The sequence below is a fragment of the Myotis myotis genome, unplaced genomic scaffold (assembly GCF_014108235.1).
Source record: "Myotis myotis isolate mMyoMyo1 unplaced genomic scaffold, mMyoMyo1.p scaffold_m19_p_1, whole genome shotgun sequence".
In the NCBI taxonomy this organism is placed as follows: Eukaryota; Metazoa; Chordata; class Mammalia; order Chiroptera; family Vespertilionidae; genus Myotis; species Myotis myotis.
In genome coordinates, this window is record NW_023416313.1 from 171,025,667 (window position 1) to 171,051,066 (window position 25,400).

Consider the following 25,400-nt stretch of genomic DNA (forward strand, 5'->3'; position numbering starts at 1 on the left):
GTAGTTTATTTGAGACATGAACCCAGGAAAGAGAAGTTGAATATATAGGGAAAATGAGATAAGAAAGAAAGATAATACAGGGTACTACAATGAGCTGGTTATCTCTGTGGCCATCTGAAGTTCTGTTCCTTGGGAAACCTGCTGGGAAAACATATAGAATACTAGAGGCCCAGTGCATGAAATTTGTACACTGAGCGGGGGGTGAGGGGGGCCCCTCAGCCCGGCCTGCACCCTCTCCAATCTGGCAGTCGGACATCCTTCTCACAATCCGGGACTAGTGGCCCCTAACCGCCTCTGCCTGCCGGCCTGATGCCCCTAATGCTCCCCTGCTGGCCTGATTACTCCTAACTGCCTCTGCCTACTGGCCTGATTACCACCTAACTCCTCCCCTGCTGGCCTGATCACCCCTAACTGCTTCTGCCTCAGCCCCCGCCACCGTTGCTTTGTCCAGAAGGACATCCGGAAGATGTCCAGTCTAATTAGCATATTACCCTTTTATTAGTATAGATACCTCTGAATTGTCCCAACAGAAGATGAGGAGTGTAGTAGGTACCTCTCCAAAAGACATGTTCACTCAGAACCTCAGAATGTGACTTTATATCAAATAAGGATCTGTGCAGATATAATTAAAGTATCTAGAGATGAGAGTAAGCCTCAAATCCAATGATAGGCATTCTAAGACATGGAGCAAAGAAGGCCATGTGATTATCAGAGACAGAGATTGGAGTTATGCATCCACAAAGCAAAGGATCAGGGTTGCCCCCAGTTATTGGATGCTGGGAGAGAGGCATGGAGAAAAAATCCCCCAGAGCTTCCAGAAAGAATGAACCCAGCCAATACCTTGATTTTTGACTTCTCAGCTCTAGAACTGAGAGAATAAATTTCTGTTGTTTTAAGCCACCAAGTGTGTGGTCATTTGTTATGACAGCCCTAGGAATCTAATACAGGGAGGTCGAGCCATTGATTCCTCCATACTCTCGGCCACAACTGGAGTGTGACAGAATGGCCTTTTATGACTTTATAAAAAGCCCCAGGCAGCAAAGCAGAGAGAGGTTGACACAGGTGCTTAATGTGGGACCCTGGTAACACAGATGGAATCACTCACCATAGGTACATTGAAATCAGGTGAGCTGACAGAATACAACACGCTTATCCACGAGCGACCATGTACTCCTCCAATCAGTGATTTACGAGAACTGGATTTCTTCTACTCTGTGATTCTACCATCTTACACATGATACTGAAATGGCTGTGCTTTTGTGTGTAGCAAAGTGGGAGAAAGAAAAGGAACACAGAGGATTGTGCATGGGAAGGTTTTAGGCTATAGCACTTCTTGAATTCTATTGACTAGAACTCAGTTCTGTTTCCAACTGCAAAGGATGCTAGGAAATATAGTTGTCCTGGTTATCCATTGCTGTGTGATAAACATGTGACAGTGATTGGGAATTGAATGGTGGTAGGCAGAAGTGAAGGCCTCCAAGGAGACTGATTGTTAGTGAGATCTGAACACTTGTCTGTCCTTCTCCACATGGGCCTCTTCACGGGGCCACTTGGACATTCTCACAGCTTAGTGGCTGGATTTTAAGGGCAAATGGTACAAGAGACAGGCGTTGGGAGTCACCAGTTTCTTAAAACTTAGCCTAGAAGATGACACATGTCACTTCTATGTTCTATTGGTCAAAGTCACCCATATTCAAGAGAAGAAAATATAGACATTCCTTTTAACAGAAGGGTTATCCATATTTTCAGTCATCTTTTGTCCTCCACAGTAGTCTAGCTCTGTACTCCAGGGAGAGAGAAACAGTTATGGTGAAGAGCTATTCAGTTTTGGCCACAATGTATTTCTAGCACTTATGTATGTATGTATGTATGTATGTATATTTTATTTTATTTTATTTTATTTTATTTTATTTTATTTTATTTTATTTTATTTTATTTTATTTTATTTTATTTTATTTTATTTTATTTTTAGAAGACAAAGATATATTTTATCAGCAATGTTAACCCACATTTTTAAATACAATCTTCAGGTAGCTTGAAAATGGGGTTTACTTGTTGGAGGTGGGGGCTCTGGTGAGAGGACCTAGACCAGTGGTTCTCAACCTTGGCTGCACATCAGAATCACCTGGGAATCTTTTTAAAATCCTGATTTCTGGGCTCATCCTCCGGAAATTCTGTTTCTTTGTTATGGGGTGAGGCCACAACATTAGTAACAAACAAACAGAATTTCTGGAGGATGAGGCCCAGAAATAAGGATTTAAAAAAGATTCCCAGGTGATTCTAATGTTCAGCCAAGGTTGAGAACCACTGACCTAGAGGCTTATTGGCCTGAGGTATCTACTTGTACTTCCTCATTCCACCCTTTGAGAGTTTTCCCTAACTTCTTTCTATCCTGCCTCAGGACCGCCTTTGTCTGAGCTGTGGAACTCTCTGGTATGGTGATCAGGTTGTTCACATAAAGTGAATACATCTTAACAACATTTCTCCTTTGTCATTTTTTCCTCTTCTATGTGTAAGCCTCTGTAAAATATTTTCACATCCTGCTTTTTTTTTTTTTTTACTTCCTGTCTATACCTTCACACTTTGATTAGAGATGCATGCCATTTTGCTTAAGTATAATTAGTCAAACGTAAATTTAGCCTTCCAGAATTACCAAGACAAGCAATTTCAGTAAAGTCATTATGGACACTAGAGTATTCTGCTGGTTTTCTATTTGGGCAAGCAGAGTAGCAAATCTGTGAAGAGCTCAGAGCTGCTTTCTCTGGAACTTCCTATTATGTCAATGTCTTATTGTCCATATTACCTAAAATTGAATGGAATTTAACAGACACTTGTTGGGACAAGCAGATGAAGGGACTATGGTGATATGAACAGTAAGCGTTTATTAATAACTTTAGTAGGAGTTTTGGGGGCAACAGGATGCTAATGGTAAAACAATGTCAATTAAGAAAGCTCTAAAACTGGGTGTGTGTGGAGGAGGGGAGAATACCCTGCTTGTGCCTATAGCTCTCAAACTGCAAATATGTGCAGAGAAGTTGTTATAGTCTCAGGAACCTAGGAAGTGTGTAGGGATTTCATATAAGCAACAATAACATTATTCTCTGAATGCTTTCCTTCCCATTCAAGATATAACTCAGAATAAAAATCAGCTCAATATTATTAGTGGGAGGTAATGATTCTCATGTGTCTATAAACTATATAACCAAGTCTTAGAGTTGAGGCTATAAAGGAACAACAAAAAAACGAGTTTTTTAAGTGTGGTCTATATGCTTGTTTTCAGTTAAGAAGATGGCTGGGAATTAAGGTAACTCTGTTACTTCCTCTCTGAAATGAGGGTTTTAATAGTTGCCTTTGATATTGGACATGAATGAAGACCATCCAAATGAGAATAAGCAGAGGCTATTTATTCAGATCTTGCTGTAAGAAGGAAGGCAGCCAACATCACCTTTATTTGGCAGAGACTCGAAGGCAGGCAGGGAAGTGGGACAGCTTTACAGTGAAGAGCAGGGAAAGCATCAGGACTGAGGTGATTGGAGCTTGTTTGAGGGGGGAAACTGGGCGTCAGCTAATGTGCTTGGTTCAGGGAGCATATCAAGTTGGGAGGGGGACAAAATATGAGGACACTAGTAGTCATTACCAAGTCCTGACCATTCCCAGCTGACTGCTGCAGACGCTATGGTTTGGCTCCCCAGACTGGTTGTTACAAAGATTGTGGGTCAGATTTCTGTCATACATGGTCTGGCCATTGTTCATTTGAATATTCGATCTTCAAGGCTAATGATTTTGTTGTGAGGAATTGAATAAGAAATGAGTTGAAAAGATGCCTCTGTTGTTGCTTTTGGGGGTGGTAAAGTATTAGATTGTTAAGAGAAGGCAGCAGTATCTGGGAGAGAGACACAAGAAGGGTTACTCCACTGACATAAAGAAAATTCCAACTGGTTACCCAGGGCTAGAGGAAGGGGTACCTAGAGAAATTCGGTCCACGCCTACCTAGATATAGGGCGGTATAAATGTCCTTCCTTCTCCTAGCTAATTAACTGTCCACCTCGCCCTTCACAAGAATCTCAGATCTTCTGAGCACCTGAAACTTTGATCTACTTCAAAAGCTACGGATAGACTTTCCATTTTTCTAACCAGTGTACTGCCAGGGCTAAGATTTCCTTGTTCAGAGGAGGTATACAGCCAACTCAGAGTCATAGGAAGTTCTAAACATATATGAGATATCTAGTTAACAGTTTAATATGAATCCATCTTGCCAGCCTTTTTTGTTATCATATTTTAAGCTTCTTTCTTTTTAAATATTCAGGCCACCTCTATTTGTGTGTGTGTGTGTGTGTGTGTGTGTGTGTGTGTGTGTGTGTGTGCGTGCACGCGTGCGCATGTGTGTCTTTATAGCCATGCTATCCCGATTTTTCAAATTTCTAATATCTGTAAACCTTATTGCCAAAACCTTCAATTGCCACTTACCTGCCATGAACCAAAGTTATCTCCCTATGCACATTGTAGCCATCACCTACTTATACACATAAATTCTTCCCTCCAACGGTCTGAGGGACAGTGAACTGGCCCCCTGTTTAAAAGGTTTGAGGACCCCTGATTTAGTGTCTTCCCCCAATCACCACATCTATATATATAAAAGCCTAATATGCAAAGTGTCCCCTTGGGAGTTTGACTGGGAGACCAGGAGTTTGATTGCTTTTGCTATGACATGTGCTGACCACCAGGGGGTGGCGTGGAATGAAGGGAGGCCCTGGTTCGCAGCTGGAAGGAAGGCCCCAACCAGCAGACCAAAGGCCCCTATCAGCCCTGATCGCCTGCCAGGCCTAGGGACTCTACCTATGCATGAATTCGTGCACCAAGTCTTTAGTATTCTATTAAATACAAAGTATAATTAAGTTTATTCATTAAAAATTGGTTCTTTATTACCTGTGTTGACCAATTTGCTTATGATGTGCCTTGATGTAGTTTTCTTCATTTTATGTGTATAAGTAGGTGATTGCTACAATGTTTAAAAAGTTTGAGGACCCCTGATCTAAATGCTTAACACCATCTGCTGTCTTTCTACCTTTCTCACTTCCTACTCCTTCTTCCCTCTTGCCTTCCATTTCCCTTCTTTCTTCCTCTGGACCAAAGTAAATGTTTGTTCCAGCATTTCAACCATTGTTGTCAAACACTCAAATTTGTTTCTCCTTTCCTCCATCATTGCCCTCCAGTAGCAAATCCAACACTCTTTCCTTGGCATCTGCATTTAGTACTGGAGAGAACTCACGATGAGGTAGAGCTGTGTCACCCTACGTTCAGTGACCTCCTCTCAGCAGAGCCCCCAAGTTGCCTGGCAGTGTCATTATGGGTTCAACTCAAGGCTCTCTACTATTCCTTAAGGAGCTATTTCAAACCTTTACTACCTACTCCTCCTCTTCTCACAGGATGGAAATTCCTGGCATTTCTTGTTCCCAATCAACAAGATTTATCTGTAAGACTCTTTATCAACTCCAGGGATAGCATGTTTTTCATTTATATTTGAGGCTAATCTTCCCACATACACACTAGATCCCATTCTCTTCCATTTCAACAGAGGCCTCATTTCCCATCTATGCCTCTCTTCAAAATGTTTTTATTCTTTCTGTGTTTTAGAATTTCCCCCCAAGGTTTTATTTCTAACCATCAATTCTCTTCCCTCTCTTTGAGTAATCTTATTTACTCCATAATTTCAGCTACCATTTATATCCTAGAATTCTTCTATCTATATTTAATAGTCCAGAATACTTTTTCATGCAAGACCAATCAACTTAATTACCTTCTGAATATTCCACTTGGTTTCTCTCTCTCTTCCTTTTCACCAACTAGGCAATGAGTTGTATCAATTTTACTTGACTCTTTTTATACATTTAATTTCATTAAATTTACTGCTACTACCAAGTCATTTAAAGAAACAAATGTGATTAAATATTCCCATGTTTTAAATCATTTAATGAAGTTTGGTTTAAATGCAGATTCCTTAACATGACACACAAAATACTTCAGGATTTAAAGGCATCTCTCTCTAGAGCCTCCGGCCCTCCCCCAAGTGTTTTCAGAGGCACATTTATTCTGAGGAAAATTTTGCAACATGGAGTGTGGAAAATAGGAGGGAGCACAGGGTTTATCAAGTTCAAATACGTTTGAGAAACTAATGCTCTAGTATTAGCTCTCAGAGCAATTGTTCTCAATCTAGGCCCTGAATCAGCAGCGACAGAATTACTTGAGACTTCATTATATATGCATATTCTCAAGCCTCACCTTAGACCTACTGCATCAGGAACTCTGTGGGAAGGGCTTAGCAATCTGTATTTTAGCAAGCCTTCCCAGCAATGCTGATACCTATGCTCTCCATGACAGGGTAGATCAGCTGGTTGGAATGTCATCTCATACACCAAAAGGTTGTGAGTTTGATTCCCAGTCAGGAAACATTTGGGAGGCAACTGATCAATTCTTCAATTCATTCTCTCTCTCTCTCTCTCTCTCTCTCTCTCTCTCTCTCTCTCTCTCTCTCTCTCTCTCTCTTCCTCTTTCTAAAATCAATGAAAATAGCCCTGCATGGCTCAATGGTTGAGCGTGGACCTGTGATCCAGGAGGTCATTGTTCGATTCCCAGTCAGGGCACATGCCCCAGTTGCAGTCTCAATCCCTGGTGTGGGGAGTGCAGGAGCCAGCAACCAATGATGCTCTCTCATCATTGATGTTTCTATCTCTTTTTCCTTCTCCCTTCCTCTCTGAAATCAATAAAAATATATTTTAAAAAATAAAATCAATGAAAATATATCTTAGGGTGAGGATTAAAAAATTACATATGCTCATTGAACAAACAGGTAGAATGTCACAGAAATATAGCAATCTTAGAAGTGTTGCATAAGTCTTACTATCATGAAAATATCATCTATTATTTCAACACTTTTGTTTTTTTGCACATAACAGTTCTTGCTATATGTTGATCTTTTCTTGGAGCATCTTCATATTTTCTTATTTGAAATTATGAAAGTATCATATACATCTTACCAGCTTGTCTGTACAAGCTTTTTTTGGTGCTAAATTATCCTTTTTAAACATGACTATTGAATACTTTATTCATTTGACCCTAGCAACTTTGCACTTTCAAAAATTCCTCTCCTCATTACACTGTCACAGATTTTCTTTCAAGTTTCTTTCCTCAATAGTCTATTAACAAAATATATTTTAGTTGCTGTAATAATGATGACCAAAATTAAAATTGAAGTACTAATTCATAGTTTTATATTTATTGTACTTTGTTTGTTGTTATTGAGTTTATAATTATAATACTTGAATATCATGTAAATATATTATAAACTATATTATTATAAGTACTAATTTTTATAAGCTTCAATAAATATTAACGTACTTATTATCTTTTTAAAATGTTTACTATCATTATTTTAATTTTTCCAATCCTAAGTCAAATGCCCTAGTAGACCTCAAGGAGAATAATAAAGTCTTACTTAGAAAATGTAATCCTTAATATATCAGGTATATATTCTAATATACCTCATTGTACCCCATTATTTAATTTTTTATTTACTTTTTAAATACTATTTTTAAATATGTTTTAATTGATTTGAGAGAGAGAGAGAGAGAGAGAGCGAGAGCAACATCAATATGAGAGAGAAACTTTAATCAGTTGCCTTCCCTACACACCCTGACCACAACTGAACAGCAACTCAGGTATGTACACTGAATGGGAATCAAACCAAGGACCTTTTAGTGCATGGGAGGATGCTCAACCAACTAAGCCCCACTGGCCAGGCCTGTACCCCATTATTTTAAACATATTATATTAAGATGCACTAGTCCTTCTGGCCAGTGGGGCTCAGTTGGTTGAGTATCGCCCCATGCATCCACATGTTACTTACTCAATTCCCAGTCAGGGTTGGGGTTATGGGCTGGGTTCCTGGTAGGTGGTGTGCAGGAGGCAGTGAATCAATATTTTGCTCTCACATAGATGTTTCTCTTTCTCTCTCTCTCTAAAATTCAATTTAAAATCTTTAAAAACAATGCACTAATAAAATAGGGAAAACCTGATTTATGATATTGCTCTGTGGTATGTAAAAACTTACTGATTCAGCATTCCATTTGGTTTATTTTGGTGCAACATACAGAATATGATGCAAAACATTGTACTATCAAAAATCTTCTAATGTCACGAAAAAGAGTAATGGGAGTATAATTTGTGACTTTAGAATTAATGCATATTCAACTATGTACTTTAGTCTCTCCTCCTTTCCATATCATACTCTGCAGAATGATGATAAGTGACTGTGATGTTAAATGTGTCATCTATAGTCATTTCCTCTCATTTAATTATATTACTTGACATAAGTTAGACATACAGTTTGGCTATGAGCACATCATGATGATGAATGATAATATTCTAATATAGTCTACCATGGCCATCAGAACTAATTTTATTTATAACCTTCACAATTCACCAGTCTCTCTGATTTCAAACTACATCATAGAGAGGGAAATCTATTGATCTTAATGCAATGAGTAAATAATTACATTATTATGACAACAACAAAGTCCTGTTCACAAAAGAAAGAGAAATTTTAATAGAAAATGTAATTTAAAAGTAGGCAAGGCTTGCTCAGCCGGTGTTGCTCAGTGGTTGTCCGTAGACCCATGCACCATGAGGTCACCAGTTTGATTCCTGGTCAGGACACATGCCTGGGTTGCGGGCTTGATCCCCAGTAGGGGGCATGCAAGAGGCAGTTGATTGATGATTCTCTCTCATCATTGATGTTTCTCTCTCTCTCTCTCTTCTTCTCCCTTCCTCTCTGAAATCAATTAAAAAAGAAATATATAAAAATTTAAAGTAGGCAAGGCTGAATATTTGTAAGCCAGCATTGCTGCTTTTATCTTCTAAAAGATCTACTGACGTGCCTTGATGTACCTCAGGAATTGAAAAGGGAAGCCTGCCAAGGACTTTCAAGTGGTTCGCAGGGACCAGACATACAAGGTTCTTAAGATCCTTTGAACGCTGCTTATTGTTCACTCTGGCAATTTGAAATAATTTGTGCCAGCCACTAATTTCTTGACTATTTTAATTTTGCTTTCCAACTTTTAATATCTGTTGCATTTTGAGCACAAAGGTTAATCAACAGCACTTGAAGGCACCCTAGAAAATTATGTGTCCCTAAAGGTACATTATAGTCTGTGTGTGGAGATCTGTAATAGTTAGTGGGTTCCACATAGGGCTGTATTTTAACTTAAGTGAGAATAATAATTGGGTGATGACTCACCCAAATCTGGTTACATGTCTTTGGCAGCATTAAAAGATCTACATACAACCATTCAGCAGAGGGTAGCTGATTTTCTGATAAGACTTGGTAGTTAAATATGACAATTGGTTGGGCCAAATATAATCTAATCTACCTTTTATAACAGGAATCCCATGAAATTTCTGAGCCACAAATTAAAGTTTTCAGATATTCTGGACCTAGAAACTTGTAAATAATTTAGCAAAAAACAGTAAACGAAGCCATCTTTCCTTTATCAGTTTTTTTTTTTTTGCCTAATTTTAAAAAGTAAATGTAAAAGTGCTGTAAGAAGATTATCCACCAAACAAAATAACTAGCATAACTTTTCAGTATGTTTGAAAGAATTACATGCATTCAATATGAAGTTTATATGTGAAACTTTCAGGATTATTATTGTACTTTATTAATCTCAATGTAAATTTAGACCATCATGGGCTACACTCTTCTTTCTAGAGGTGAGAGTTGGAGATTCAGTCGGTATGGTAAATCAAGGATTCATATATCACACACACACACACACACACACAGTCTTCCGAAGTTTTCGTTAACTAGATACATTTGTAAGTGGAATAAGAGAGTTATGGGCCATGCATGTAACGTGTATATATTATAGAATCTAATAGTACTGACTTTGTTACCAGGCAACCTTGCGTCCTGCCCACTTGCTACCAACTTGACTTTGAACAAAATATTTTGGCAGGATAAATTTTCACACACAGCCATAACACACACACACACACACACACACACACACACACACACCTTTGTATACAAAGAATTCAACCTTTCTCCGTGGGTGAAGCCCCATAAAAAGGATAATTTCCACAATAATAATTCTTAAGACTATAGTCAGAAGAAGAGAAACAATTACTCCAGAACCAAAGCATTTTGAAATAAAGCCTGGCCACTATCTAATGGGGTCTTATTTAATGTAGAAAGGAAATCTGAATTTTGAGGTTTTGCCTCACATGATCTAAGAGTTTTTTCATCACATGTTTCTCTGATCCTCCTGTTTGACAGTGACGTCTAGCTAAAGTCACACCATTTAACTTTTTTTTTTATGTTATGTGACCCGTGAGCAGAGTAAGAAACAGGACATTCCTCGGGAAGAGCAGGGACCAACCACCAAGAATTTGGATTTTTGGCCCCAACTTATTACCCTGATGGTCACTATTATTGATGAGGATAAAACTGCCTACACACCTGTCCTGAATCAGTAAGTACACCGTTTTACCAATGAATTGATTTTATTCAACTAAATTAAAATAAGTATTTGAAATACAGTTTATAATCTCATGACAATGACAGTGGCACACAGAAGGAAATATCTTTGTTTTGCTTTCTATTGTTGTTTTTAATGTCAGATTTAGAGTCACATTTCTTTCTGTGAGTTAACCACTGGTCTGCTTTCTGATACTATAAACTAGTTTAGAGATTTTATCCCTTTTAGCAAAGGAATCATAAATTACATATATTATTTTGTCTGATTTTTTCACCCATATTTTGAGATCCATCCAGATCATATTGTCAATATTTCATCTTCTTTTATTTCTGAGTAATATTCCACTACATAGATATACCACAAAATGTGTGTCCATTCAAATATTAGGGTTAGGTTTAGGGTTAGTGACACCATTGTTTGTTTGTTTTTTAGATTAGGTTGCTTTGAATATTTGCTTATAAGTTTTTGCATAGACACGCTATTTCATTTCATGTTGTAGGTACATTTTTGATATTTCTTTAAACTGCCAACATGCTTTACAAAGTGGCTGTACATTGCCAACCCTTGGTATAATTGGACTTTAATTGTAGTTATTCAAAGAGTGTACATTGGTAGCTCACTGTGGTTTTAATTTGTGCTTTTCTTTGTGTTTGTCTTCTGTATATGCTGTGATATAGAGTTTAAGATTCTTTGAGATTTTTTCATATGTTTATCTAATATCTTAAACTCTGCTTGTTAGAGAAATTATCCTTCCCCCTTTGAATTACTTTGGCAACTTTGTAAAATAATCAATTTAAGTATATGTGTGTTTATTTCTGTACTCGGTTCCATTGATCTATTGATTCATACATTGGTAAAGTAGTGATAAATGTCTTTGGCTTTAGTTTGGAAAACTATTGCTCCCTCAATTATGAAAGAAAATTTTGCTAAATAGAATATTCTTGTTTGATAGGTATTTTTTTTTCCAGCACTTTTAATATATCATCTCACTCCCCTCTTACCTGGAAAATTTTTGCTGAAAATCCACTGATAGCCTTATGGGGATTTCCTTGTATGTAACAAGTTGTTTTTCTCTTGCTGCTTGTAAAAGTCTCTCTTTGTCTTTTATATATTCTTTGCTGAAATTCTCACTGTGTTCATGCATTGATTTCCTGACATCAGTGAGCATTTTTATGACCATTATCTCAAACTTCCTATCAGGCAAATCACTAACCTTCATTTCATTAAGATCAGTTTCTGGTAATTTATCTTGTTCTTTTGTCTTAGATATCCCCTCGCATTTTCACTTTCCTTGACTATGTGTCAGTTTCTGAACTTTAGATAAAATTGCCTATGAAGCATCCATCTTATATAAAAACTGCTGTTTGAAATTCTAACCCTGCTATTTTGGCTTCTGTAAACGTTTGCTTATTTAAATAATAAGGAAAATAAGACTACTCCCATTCCAGAGAGGTCATTAACCTTCTCCAAATGAAGTTATCAGTGCTGGTGCCAGGCAAGGCCTTTGGTTGAGTTCTCAAAACCCCAGCACATAGGGCTCTTTAAGAACTTGCAAAGGGGACCGGAAAAAACCCTTATTTGGGAGACAAAGAGCTGTAAAAAGTATAAATAGGAAAGGTTCCTCCATGTTTTTTGCCCAGAATTTGAAAGACATTTTTCTCTGGGCCTGCATGTAATAATAATAATAATAATAATAATAATAATAATAATAATAATAATAAAGTGTAACTCCATTTCTCTGAGCATTGCTTGGTTTTCTCCCGTCTTCTGTAACACCTAGACTTCACAGAGTGGTCTTCTCAATCAGTGCAGCCCGAGCTTGGGTTGTCTCTCAAACCTTTATGATAGTAAGCTTCTGTCTTTGTTCTTAGTGGCTCCCACAGCTGAGGGTGTACCCAGGCCTAAGCTGTCCCGAAGGGGAGGAATGCAGCCAGCCCGGATGCAGGCTAATTAGAAGCCAGACCCTGGGGCAACAGCTGGGAAAGAATATAATTAAGCTCCTTCCAGGGAGAAACTGGAAGATGGGCACTTTTCCCTGCTCTGTTCTACACTGAGCCCAGGAATATAGCCACAGGGGTAGGAGGTGGGGAGGAGGATACACCTGCACCTATTGCAAAATTGCTTATTTGTTTGCTCTAGTCCTGTGGGACTGGTGAATGCAAGCCCTATTAGTATCAGAGCTGGGTGATTTGAGGACCTGTCTCTCTGGTGGTAGCCAGAAAAGTTGGGGCACTCTCCTTTTAGGAGATGCTGGCATTGTAATTTTGTTGTTGGAACAAGCTAAAGGGAGAACACAGAAGAAGTGCCCATCGGCATTCCTGTGCTCTGGGGAGGATCTCAGCCATCCTCCATGGTGGGCAAACTGCGGCTCGCGAGCCACATGTGGCTCTTTGGCCCCTCGAGTGTGGCTCTTCCTAAGCCTTAGGAGTACCCTAATTAAGTTAATAACAATGTACCTACCTATATAGTTTAAGTTTAAAAAATTTGGCTCTCAAAAGAAATTTCAGTCGTTGTACTGTTGATATTTGGCTCTGTTGACTAATGAGTTTGCCAACCACTGCCCTAGATCAGTGGTTCTCAACCTTCCTAATGCCGCGACCCTTCAATACAGTTCCTCATGTTGTGGTGACCCCCAACCATAAAATTATTTTTGTTGCTACTTCATAACTGTAATTTGCTACTGTTATGAATCGTAATGTAAATATCTGATATGCTATATGTGCTTTCTGATGGTCGCGAACCACAGGTTGAGAACTGCTGCGCCTAGATGCATGTTAAATTAGAACCCAAGCCCCCAGGCATCAGCTTGCAAAGAATGCTGTCCAGCCCCTTCCAGGGAAAGACTGGGAGATGGACATTTTTGCCTATTCTTTCTAGACTGAGCCTCCAGGGGACAGTTGCAGGAAGTGCTCATGCACACATTGATAACAGCTTCTTTATTTGCTATGGTCCTATGAGTCTTATGTACACAAGCACTGTTGGCTTTCAGAACTAGTTGTTTCAGGAGTCCATCCCTCAGATGGGAGTCTTAAAAGTTGAGGTACTAAGTATGCAGTCCAAACCCTTCAGTACTCGGAGAAGCTGGAAGCTGGGGAATCCCTCCAGCTGGGGAGGGGGTGGGGGAGGAGGGATTAATAGCAAGACTGTGTCTCAGCCTTATGTCATTTTGTCGTGGGAATTTTCGCATTTACCTGATATGTAGGAGTCACTCAGCTAGTGTCTCAATTTTTCTCAGAGGAATTGCTCCATGTATAGTCATATGTTTAGTATATCCCTGGGTGAGGGAAGTTCAGGAGCTTCCTTTTCACCATTTTGGTTTTCCCAAACCTACTTGTTCTTAAGTTTTTGTAGTTTGTGTCTTTAAAAAAATTTTTTTATTTAATCTAAGTGGTCAGATTTACTATCATATGATTACTCAGGACATTTTGTATTATTCTTTTAATGACTATAAATGTCTGAATAATTTCCCCTTTTAATGTCTGAATAATTTCCCCTTCCTCATCTTGTTACAGAATTTACCAGGGGACCGAAATATACACAGGAGTACTAGGAGACACAGGAAAAACCCATTTATTTTCAGATGTTTCGCATGTACTAGTACAATGACTCAAGGGAGACTGTTTCTCTCCAAATCCTGAGCAAACCAATATGGAGGAAGCTCTCCCTTTATACTTTCTGGTTTCTTTGTCCCCCAAATAAGGATCAGACTTCCAGACCTTTTGCGGGCTTTGCAAGAAGCCCCAGGTGTTGGGATGGGGGCCGTGAGACCACACCTAAAGGTCTGGCCTGTCACCAGCACTGAAAACCTCCTCTGGGGATTGTGTATTGTTCATGGTTTATGGCCTCTGTAAAATGGGAGTACTTAGGTAAACAGGTCTTGTAAGACCAGATAATGGAGGAAGGGGCAGTGACTAGACTATAGGCTAACAGGAATGTGCATTACATTACTGGCACAGATTCAGATTACCAGCCTTCACCCCCCAAAAAATGTCTTATTTTTCCCATCATTCCCCCCTCATTGATCCTCATTATTGATATTTTATATAGCCTCTCATTTTTTCCTGTCCAACTGGCTAGACATTTATTAATCTTCTGAAAATGAAACATTTTGGCTAATTAAAACTCTATTGTTTTTGTTTTAAAGTAAACCAGTTTCTTTTCTCTTCTTTATTACTACTAGAGGCCCAGTGCACAAAAATTTGTGCACTCAGGGAGGTCCCTCAGCCCGGCCTGTGCCCTCTCGCAGTCTGGGACCCCTTGGTGGATATCCACCTGCTGGCTTAAGCCTGCTCCCCTGGGGGATAGGGCCTAAGCTGGCAGTCAGACATCCCTCTGGCAGCCCAGCAGCCCTCGGGGGATGTCCACTTGCCAGCAGGGAGCAGGCCTAAGATGCAGTCGGGCAGAAGAGGCTCCCACCACCACCATTCTGCTGGCAGCCATCAGCCTGGCTTGTGGCTGAGCAGAGCTCCCCCTGTGGGAGCACACTGACCACCAGGGGGCAGCTCCTGCATTGAATGTCTGCCCCCTGGTGGTCAGTGTGTGTCATAGTTACCAGTGATTCCCAGTAGTTCTGCTGTTAGGGTCAATTTGCATATTACCCTTTTATTATATAGGATTATTATTATTATTTGTAAGTGGAGATAACTGTTAAAAGGCTACAGCAGTAATCCAGTGAGAAGATTTAAGGGCTTTATGTAAGATGATAGAGAAATAGGATCACATTTGAGAAATATTAAGGAGATAAATGGAGATTTAAAAATTTATTTTATTTTAATTTTTTTTGCTAATTGCATTAAATGGAGTGTTTAGGGAGAAGGTTGACACAATAAAGATGATGTAGTTACGAAGGCACCATTAATTGAGATTGTAAATTCAGGAGGAGGTATCAGATTTTGAAAAGGACAGATTTTAAAAAAAGGAAGTACTTAGTGAGCTGCACGTGGACATATAGAGATTTGGCTACCTGTGTGACTTCCATGAATTCTATGCAATAGGAAATTTTATACTTAGATGCAAAAGTCCTTTAGACTGACTTCAACCACATGTATAATATAGGGGCGGGGGGTTCACTATATATGACTGGAAGTATTAAATCTTATTTTTTTAAATACTCAGAAAATTTTACTCTCAGTTCATTTAAATTATTGTGACTCTACATTACTTTTTTTTCTAATGCTGACCAAAATATTAGCAGAAATATGTTTAATCAATTCTATGATCCTGTTTGTTTACATGTATTTTATTATTGTCTGTAGTTTTTTTTTTTCATTTCCTCTAAAGCTATACATACAGTTAAGACTCAATTTAGTTTCCCTCTGAGTAAGAGTACATATTAGAGGATTCAATGTGTTAACTAGAAAAGGTTCCAATTTTCCAAAATATGGTATTTTATTTGCAAAAACATATCATGAATTTGTTTTCTCATGGCTGTGGGATGAGTCAGAACATGATTTTTGAACTAGACATCTTAAGAGATAGTATATTTCATTTTCACAGTGAGGAGAGTGGATTGAAGCTACTTTGACCAAGGATTTACATCTTATTCTTTCTGTTTTGGAACTAAAGGTGTTCAAAGTATTCAAGTTATTGATTTATTTGCTTGCACTATGGCTTCCATAAATTATTTCTATATTTTAAAAATTGTTGAAAATGTATTCATCATACTAAAAATTATAGACTATATAAATAAGTCATATATCCATCACCCAAATTCAACAATTCCCAAGATTTTGTCATATTTTCATGTATATTCTTGAGATTTCTTTTTCTTTTCTTTGCTGTTATCTTAAGCAAACCTCAGACATTATTTTATCCCTATGTACTTCAGTATTCATCTCTAAAATATTGGTGGCTATTCTCTTGCATATCACAATGTCACAATTACAATTAACATTAATAGTAATGCCTTGGTAGCATGTCCTCCCTGTTCCGTAATCAAATACCACTGCTTTTCTTTAAAAATGCCTTTTTACATTTGGATTGTTTTAGTCAGGGTTCAGTAAGGTCCACATGCTACCTATGGTTGTTATGTGTCATAAGTCTCTCTCACTGGGCTTCAGCTCCCATCCCTTTTTGTTTATCCATGCTACTGACTTAAAGAAGCTATGTCCATTGTCCTTTAGAATGTTTCACATTCTAGATCATTCTGCTTGCCACTTTATGATTAAGTTGTTCCTCTGTATTTGGTAATCTACATAATTAGCATTAATAGCTCTAGAGGCTAAACTTTCAGGTTCCTTTTATTTATTTTTTTCCAAGAATACATCACAGGTGACTCTGTACTTCATACTTCATCACATCAGGGGTCACATTAAGTCTGACTGTTCCCCTTGGTGAGGTTAAGACTGATCAGTGCTGACAGCTTGATCATCCCTCAATTCCCAAGTTTTCTGCTGATCTCTCTTCTATTGCACTTATTTATTTATAATCACTTCAGAATCAGTTATTCTATTAGGGACTACAAAATTATGGTTTTATAATATCATTCCTTCCACATTTATTGATTTTTCTGAAAAGAACTTCCCTTCATTAATTCAGGATATTTAGTTGGTTATCCTGAAGTAGAATAAGTACAGGAAAGATAGGGAAAATATTTAATTATTTATTTTATCTTACATATTTTTCCTTCTGTTCTTTTCCTACTCTTTTTATTTTATCATTTTTAATCATTACCATTTAAATTTTTTTAAATATATTTTATTGATTTCCTACAGAGAGGAAGGGAGAGAGACAGAGAGTCAGAAACATCGATGAGAGAGAAACATCGATCAGCTGCCTCCCGCACATCCCCCACTGGGGATATGCCCGCAACCCAGGCACATGCCCCTGACCGGAATCGAACCTGGGACCCTTCAGTCTGCAGGCCGACGCTCTATCCACTGAGCCAAACCGGCTTCGGCCATTACCATTTAAATTTGACAAATAGTATTGAATATTCTATATATGCCAGGCACTATGCAAAGTTGTATCCCCAAAATTAATTGGGAAAGAGATAAATACAAAATTAAATATGGGTCTTAAGCTGGCTAGTCGTGCCTTCCACATTCACAAGTCATTCTGGGATTTACTTCCTCCCCTCATAGTCCCTTGTTGAGGTAACCTAGTGAGAAAAGCTAGATTTGCTCTCTCTACCTAGACTGAGAAACCCAGGGAATGAGACAGTTGACAAATAGACATTGAAAGTTTACAAGTTTGTAAACAGCTGTAATAAGTGATCCAAAATTAACAATAAATCAAAATGATGTATAAATAGAAGCCAGAGGATTAACAGTGTTGAAAGAGAAGGCGGTTGTCAGTGGAAAAACATAAAGGATGAAATGGAAAAGCATAAATGATGAGAATAGCTGAGTCATGGTGTGGCTGGACATCTTGAGTGAGGATCCCATCTGCAGTCACTTGCTGCACTAGCCAGGCTGCCTTCAAGTCTGAAGGCGATTCTTGTCCATGGTTTCATGAGACCTGACTGTACTAGATGTTGTTCCACCTGTTAGACTGAGTTCAGCTTTCCTTAGGTTCTAGAACAATATGGAAATGTAGTGTAGTCTTGTTTCTCCATTATGCTAAATACGCTTACAAAAATTACCTTTTAATTATTTGTAGTTACTTGAGTCTATGTCCCTTATAACCAAAATAGAATAACTAACCCAGCATGATAATATATGGAACAACATATATATTTCCACTATAGTTGCAGCAAGTTGTTATTGAAGTATAAAGGAATGCTTTAATTTGAATAGACGAACAATTTATATTATACAAGCAATCTGTAGAGCTAAGGTTTACAATGGGAGAATGGATAATTTTAAAAAATCTTTTAAAATCTAAAATCTACGCTAAAATTACCCGAATAAAGGTACAAAAAAAATAATGTAAATCAAGTTGTTTTTTTTCATGCTAACCACAGCCATTTTTGAATTTTAAAACAGATCACGTTTTTCTCTATAAATGCCCCAAATAATACATTATCTGGAAAGAATAAGAATATTTTTTTAAGAGCACAAGAACACTGTTCTAAGAATGCTTACTAAGAATTGTACTAAGTCAACCACTTCTGAAGATTTCAGTGTTCAGTTAGTTCCCTCCCTAACTGTACACAAAGGAAGAAAGAAAAGGTTCATCTTGGATTTTTTGATGTTTATCATGTTAGCTAGATGATTTAGGCAAAACTAGACATCTATATGTTATCATTATCATCACTGTATAGGGAACTATAGGGAATTAACTGGAACCAGGCAATGTACTAAGCACTTTTACAATTTAATGTTTAAGTTAATCCTAAATTTAATTCTAATGACATCAGTACTGTTATCCCCAAATCCAGGTGATGAAACTGAAGCACAGTGGGGCTAAGTAACTTTTCCAAGATTACATATCTAGTAAGTGACAGAATCAGAATCTAAGCAACCCTTTGAATAAACAAAAATGATTAATTGTAAGAAAAAGATCCCATATGTAAGATGACTAGAGGCCCGGTGCACAGAATTTGTGCACTCGGGTGGGTCTCTCAGCCTGGCCTGTGCCCTCTCACAGTTTGGGGCCCCTTGGGGCCCCTTCCCCCAGCTGCTGGCACCAGTTTTCCTCCAGCTCCCAGAACCCAGGCCTTTGCTCTTTGCCAGGAGGGGCTGGCGCAGTGGGTGAGGGGCTTAGCTCCTGGCTCACTACGCGTGGGCCCTGGAGGCGTGGCCGAGGCCTTCGAGGCGGGCTTCCCTCTTTGCTTTTCGCTCGCCATGCCAGCCTTCGCTTGCTGCTCCTGCCCGGGGCCAGCTGGCTTTGCTCTGATGCTTGGCGCCTACTTATGCAAATTAACCGCCATCTTTGTTGGCGGTTAACCACCATCTTTCTTGGCAGTTAATTTGCATATCACCCTGATTAGCCAATGGGAAGCGTAGCGAAGGTATGGTCAATTACCCTTTTGGTCTTTTATTAGATAGGTTGGGCATCAACCCTTTAGTCCAACTGAAACATTGTTGATGCTTTGATGATTAATCTAGATTTGATCATGATAAACAATTAATAATAGTTACTCACAAGAAGATAAAAATACCAGACATACCATACAGTACCATGTACAGTGGCATATAAACCAATAGGAAAAAAAATGTATGCACCCTTACAGGATTTTTTCTCAAAATTCACTGTTTTTAAGTACTTTGCTTCCAGAAAAATTGGGATTTTCTTTGTGGATTAGGTGCCAGAGATGTCAGAATTGAGGCCCCCATTTAATAACTCTATGGAATCTGACAGCATACATTTCTATGTCTACCTTAATTTATTTTATATCCTCATTTTTCTTTAATTTCTCTACTTTTCAGACAAACCTTATTTTATTATAGTCATTTTTACAAAATCTTAATATTTTTGTATGAGATGAATACAGTAGTCCCCCCTTATATGCAGTTTTGCTTTTCGCAGTTTTAGTTACTTGCAATAAGCTGTGGTACTAAAATAAGTAGAAAAGTCCAAAAGTAAACAATTTATAAACTTTAATTTGTGCACCATTTTGAGTAGCATGATGAAATCTCACAATGTCCCACTCCCTTCTGCTCCAGACATGAATCCTATCTTTGTTCTGTGGATCCACACTGAATAAGCTACTTGCCCATTGGTCACTTGGTAACTGTCTGGGTTATTAGTTCTACTGTTGTGGTATCTTAGTGCTTGTGTTCAAGTAACCCTTGTTTTACTTAATAATGGCCCCCAAACCATTCACATAACTTTTATTATAGTATACTAGAGGCTTGGTGCACCAAATTCGTGCATGGGGCAAGGGGGGGGGGGTGTCCCTTAGCCTGGCCTGCACCCTCTCGCAATCCAGGACTGCTGGCTCCTAACTGCTCACCTGCCTGCCTGCCTCATCACCCCAAACCACTCACCCACCTGACTGATCACCACTAACCACTCTGCCTGCCTGCCTGATCACACCTAACTGCTTGCCTGCCTGCCTGATCACCCCTAACCGCCTCTGCCTGACTTTATCCCGAAGTATGTCTGAACATCCAGAAGGTCGTTCGGCTGTCTGGTCTAATTAGCATATTACACTTTTATTATTATAGATTGTTACAATTGTTCTATTTCATTATGTGTTGTTAGGCTCTTACTGTGCTTAATTTATAGTAAACTTTATCACAGGTGTATATGCATAGGAAAAAATAGTGTATAAAGGGCTAGGTACTATCCAGTTTCAGGCATCCACTGGGGGTCTTGGAGCATTTCTCACATGGATAATGGGAGACTATTATACATAAGTAAAAAGTAAAAATAAAGAAAAAGGACTGTGTTATCCATGCAAAGATAAAGGTAGCTTGAGTGGCTTAGTTAGTGACCTAACGTATTTGAGTGAGACAGACTGATCCATCATACATTAGAAAAGTTTTACAACATATTTAAGACTGTTTTCAACAGTTACAAAATCAAATTGGGAGGTGAAATGTAACCCGTAGGACAATTATCAGGACAAGAAGAGATAATGCATACAAAGCACCTAGCCCTGGCTTTGTCTACAAGCTCCTCAGATGTTAATTCTCATCTCTCTTCTACTGCCTCCAGCTTCCTGCCCTGCAGTGTGAATCTGAAGACTTGTTCTCCCCAGGTCTTTAGTCAGGAAGTGCTGGGATAGCTTCAGAAATAATTATTTGAATCCAGTAAATTCCACTTATTCCCCCATAGGCATATTACCCAAGGTTTGTAGTCTATTTCTGGCCCTCTCCACCTCCTTTGCCACTGCCAGGTGGCATTTTCATTTTCCTACAAATGCTAATTTTAAGTTAACCTGGATCCATCCACAACTTTATTTTGCACACTTAAATTAAATATGTCTTTAAATATCCTAGTTCGTGAAAATAATGCCTTAGTTGTAAATGTACAATTAAAGAAAAAAAACAAGAACAAAAGGAAGAGTGATTGGATTTAAACGGCATTGGTGATCCACTTGTTCTTGGTACAAGAGAACTTAAACACAAAGGGAAAAATTATCACCATGGGAAAGGTTCAGTTAGATGAATTCACACTCCAAATGCTTACGCTGACTTTCACCCTTAACTGCAGTGTTATGATATGTTTTAATTTTCCTTGGATATGGTTTTAACTTGACAGGCTAGTTGATCATTTAGTAGTAGAGTCCTGCTTAAATAAAGTTCATTCTCCCTGGCTGTTCTCTTCCTGATCCTGGTAGTTAATTGCATGTCAAGTATTCTTAAATGGAGAATATAGTAACAAAAGCTGACTTTTAACATTTTAATAGTGTGAAAAAAACACAGCAAACAAAATGTCTCTTGAATTCTGGCTACGATAATGAAGCTTCAGTTGCATACTCAACACACTATAACAACACCGTTGCTTTCTCATCTGTGACTCATTTGTAGCAATGAACACACTTTTCCTCAAAGACAGACTTTGCATATCAAAACAATACTTCACATTTAATGGTTCTGATTTTATCTGTTGTGAATAATGAATCAGCATTATCAAATTTTGAGAGTGGTAGATTGCTTTTCTTATTTCACTAAGAGATTTGCAAGACTAATTGGGTTATTAAACTGTTGTGTCTCACAGGATTCAAGGTTTAAAATGTTTATGCTTTCTATTAATTGCTGCAAATTAAAAACAGGAGACATTCAAATAATGTTGGTGTGGGTCGGTTATTTCATTAAACCTCTTATAAATGATAGACTGTTACAACTGCATTGAAAATGAACACATGAAGCTATACATTTGAAAACTTAATTTGTGTGTAGTAAAACCTCACAAATTCAGACTAGTATGAGAATGGCTTATTTTTTTTTTAAATGTGGATAATTAGTATACATAGTATATATGTACTTGTTTTGCCATGTGTGTCAAATTTATATATAAATTCCTACAACGTTAGGAAACAGTTGTGGAAAGTTAAATCCTCTTTCAGTCCTGCCTGTATGGTAGTTTGGAATTTATCTATAATTAGCATATAAACTGTTAGTGTGTAGCTAGAGATTTCTGAAGTTTGTGAAACCAGTTTACTCCTGTGAGAACATAAAAATTCCCTCTGTAATCAATTTATTGCCATTAATTTTATTAGCAACTTTTTTTTCTAGGAATTAAAACTAACAAATGTAAATTTCCATTCAGTTTCTGTGGTAATTTTCACATTAGAAATCAATGGAATCTAAATAATACTTTCCTACATATCTCATTTAGAGTTAAAATGTTATTATCAGTAAACATTTACTGAGTGTTCACTATGTTCCAGTGGCTGTACAAAGTATTTACACGTAAAATCTAATTAATCCTCACCACAACCCTAGAAATAATCCCAAATTATGCAAGTTTTATCACCTCCATTTGACAGATGAGGAAATTGAGTTTTAAAGAGACTACTCCCTGCTCCACTGGGCAAATTACTAAATAGCAGGGGAGAAATCAAATCTATATCATTTGGGATTGGATTGAGGTTTAACCACTACATTATACTAGTGTAGACTGTGCAGAGGAAATAACCTGAACTGTGTTAAATTGCAGAAAATAAGCCTCTAGCAAACATGCAGATGATGTAGATTTCTTAGCCAACTCAAAGAAAAGGCAAAAATACTCCACTGTGGAGTGTGTTGGAACAAAACAACTCTGCCTTTGAATCATGATTTGGTACTGGGTATACAGCACAGATAAAACTTATAAATTTGATGCCAGAGTGAGATTGTGTATTTGCAAATCTACAAAGGAAATTTGGACACAGTGCAAATAGCACTCTTACGGAATATGGTTATTTGTGGCCTTGTTAAAAGTTGGAAACAAAATGTAGCCAGCTTGATAAAAATCTGCTATGAAAAATACTAGATGTCTCTCCTCTTGCTCGAAGTACTGATTTGCTCCTTTCGTCTGTAGTATTTTGCTCATAGTTGTAAATTGTTTCTCCTCTCTTTTCCACTAGGCGGGTAGGTTTCTAAAAATTGTCAGCTTTGCAGATGTGGCCTCCAGGTTATATCCTGCATTCTAGAATTGTTTAAATCTTGTAGATATAGGAATGACTGTGCACGCATAATTCATATTATTTGGTAGTGAAGAGCTGTTAAATGAAGAAAAAATTTTATATAAAATTTTATATAAAATTGCTTAAAGCAAAATTATATTTTCTTCACTTTTGAACTATAAAACCAATGCCAATAAAATTATAATAGTGTCAACAGTAAAATTATAAAATTTATTCTCCAATGCTATTACTAGCTCTTAATCTTAAGCGAGCAATGATACAGTTTGTAGCCATTGTATACATTATTTTTTGCTCTTGTGGTTCAGAGATAAGGAAATCACTTTTAACTCTGCCTTAAGTCCAACAGAAGACTTTAGAGTGAGGTGATACTTGATCTGTAATTTGAAGGAAGAGAGTATTTATGATCAAATGAAAATTGAGGAGGAGAGAGAACAGACAGGGAAAAATGATCATCAGCCTCAGATATATTGAGAAATTATAAGTAATCTGGGTGGCTAGAGCATGGACAGTGTTTGAGAGTAGAGACAAAAGTTAAAGCTAGAGCCCTAACCGGTTTGGCTCAGTGGATAGAGTGCCGGCCTGTGGACTGAAGGGTCCCAGGTTTGATTCCAGTCAAGGGCATGTACCTTGGTTGCGGGCACATCCCCAGTAGGAGGTGTGCAGGAGGCAGCTGGTCGATGTTTCTCTCTCATCAATGTTTCTAACTCTCTATCCCTCTCCCTTCTTCTCTGTAAAAATCAATAAAATATATTTTTTAAAAAGTTAAAGCTAGGGTCTAGTCATCACTGGCGAGGAAAGTCACAATGAGTTGCAACTTTTCTCTAATAATGAAAGTGTGGCAAGCAATTGATGGTTTTAAATGGTGGCTCCAAATATTATACCCTGTGTTCTCAAAAGGTAAATTAGGTGGTAATACAAGGATGTGATGGAAGAGGAAGGGATGGAGGCAGATAAACTAACAGACTAATGCAATTCTTGAGGCAAGTAAGAGTAAAGACTTGAATTTGGGATGTTACAGTAACAAAAGGAAAGGGACAGGCAATTCCACAGGTATATCAAAGGAAGAATCCACAGAAGAGTAGAAAAGGGAAGATGCTATGGACTGTGGCAGAGTTAATGACTCAGTTTGCTGCCTAGATTTTGGATTAAATACGGGTGTTTTGGGGTTTTTTTTTTGTATGTGGGTGTGTTTTTTTAACTGGCATATAGACTTCAGAAGAACCTGTGTAACTATTAAGTAAATAAATTAGCTTTGAGTTCTGTTTTTCTAGCATAGAATATTCATTATCTCCATAGGTAACAGCAAGCACAACCAAATTTGAAATCAGCATATCATAGTGAGCTATAAGCAACACTTCTTCTAAAGCAGCTATCAGAAAATATCTCAGACCCCAAAGGTTGTCTTCTGCATAGTAGAGCTTAGCAAGTGGTAGAGATTGAGGTTTAGATTTAAATAGGAACTCTTGCATAAATATAAAGGTAGTATTTTGAACTCTAAATATTTTAAGGCAAAATCAGTAGGCAAATACAAAAAAAGTAAGAAAATATAAGCTGTGAAGATATGTTTAATGCTTGGGAATTATTGTTATTGTCATTAAAAGAATAAGAAATAATGCCAAGAAACATAAGCTCAATTTCTGATTCTGCCATTGATTTGTTCCATGTCCGGAGTCTAAAATGAATGTAAACAAAGTTATCTTTATGTCTTTTCCAAGTATCAAATATATAGATATAGATAGATATATAATAGATATATAATTGAATATTTTCTTCTTTATTGGAGAGATCATGAGCTTTGAAAAGGCAGTTCAAGTCTCAAATCTTGACCACCAATTTCTCATTTGTAAAATGAGAATAACAACAACAAATAGGAATTTTGTGAGAAATATATGAATGTTAATTCATCT

At 37.8% G+C, this 25,400-nt stretch overlaps 1 protein-coding gene across 1 annotated transcript in view; it reads left to right on the forward strand.

Annotated features, from left to right (window-relative positions):
- The window catches only part of UNC13C (unc-13 homolog C), a 558,354-nt gene that overhangs the window by 348,356 nt on the left and 184,598 nt on the right, over positions 1–25,400 (forward strand). Inside the window, exon 18 of the mRNA XM_036302049.1 lies at positions 10,393–10,526. Within this exon, the coding sequence (XP_036157942.1) occupies positions 10,393–10,526 (134 nt within the window). The remainder of the gene's footprint in view (positions 1–10,392; positions 10,527–25,400) is intronic.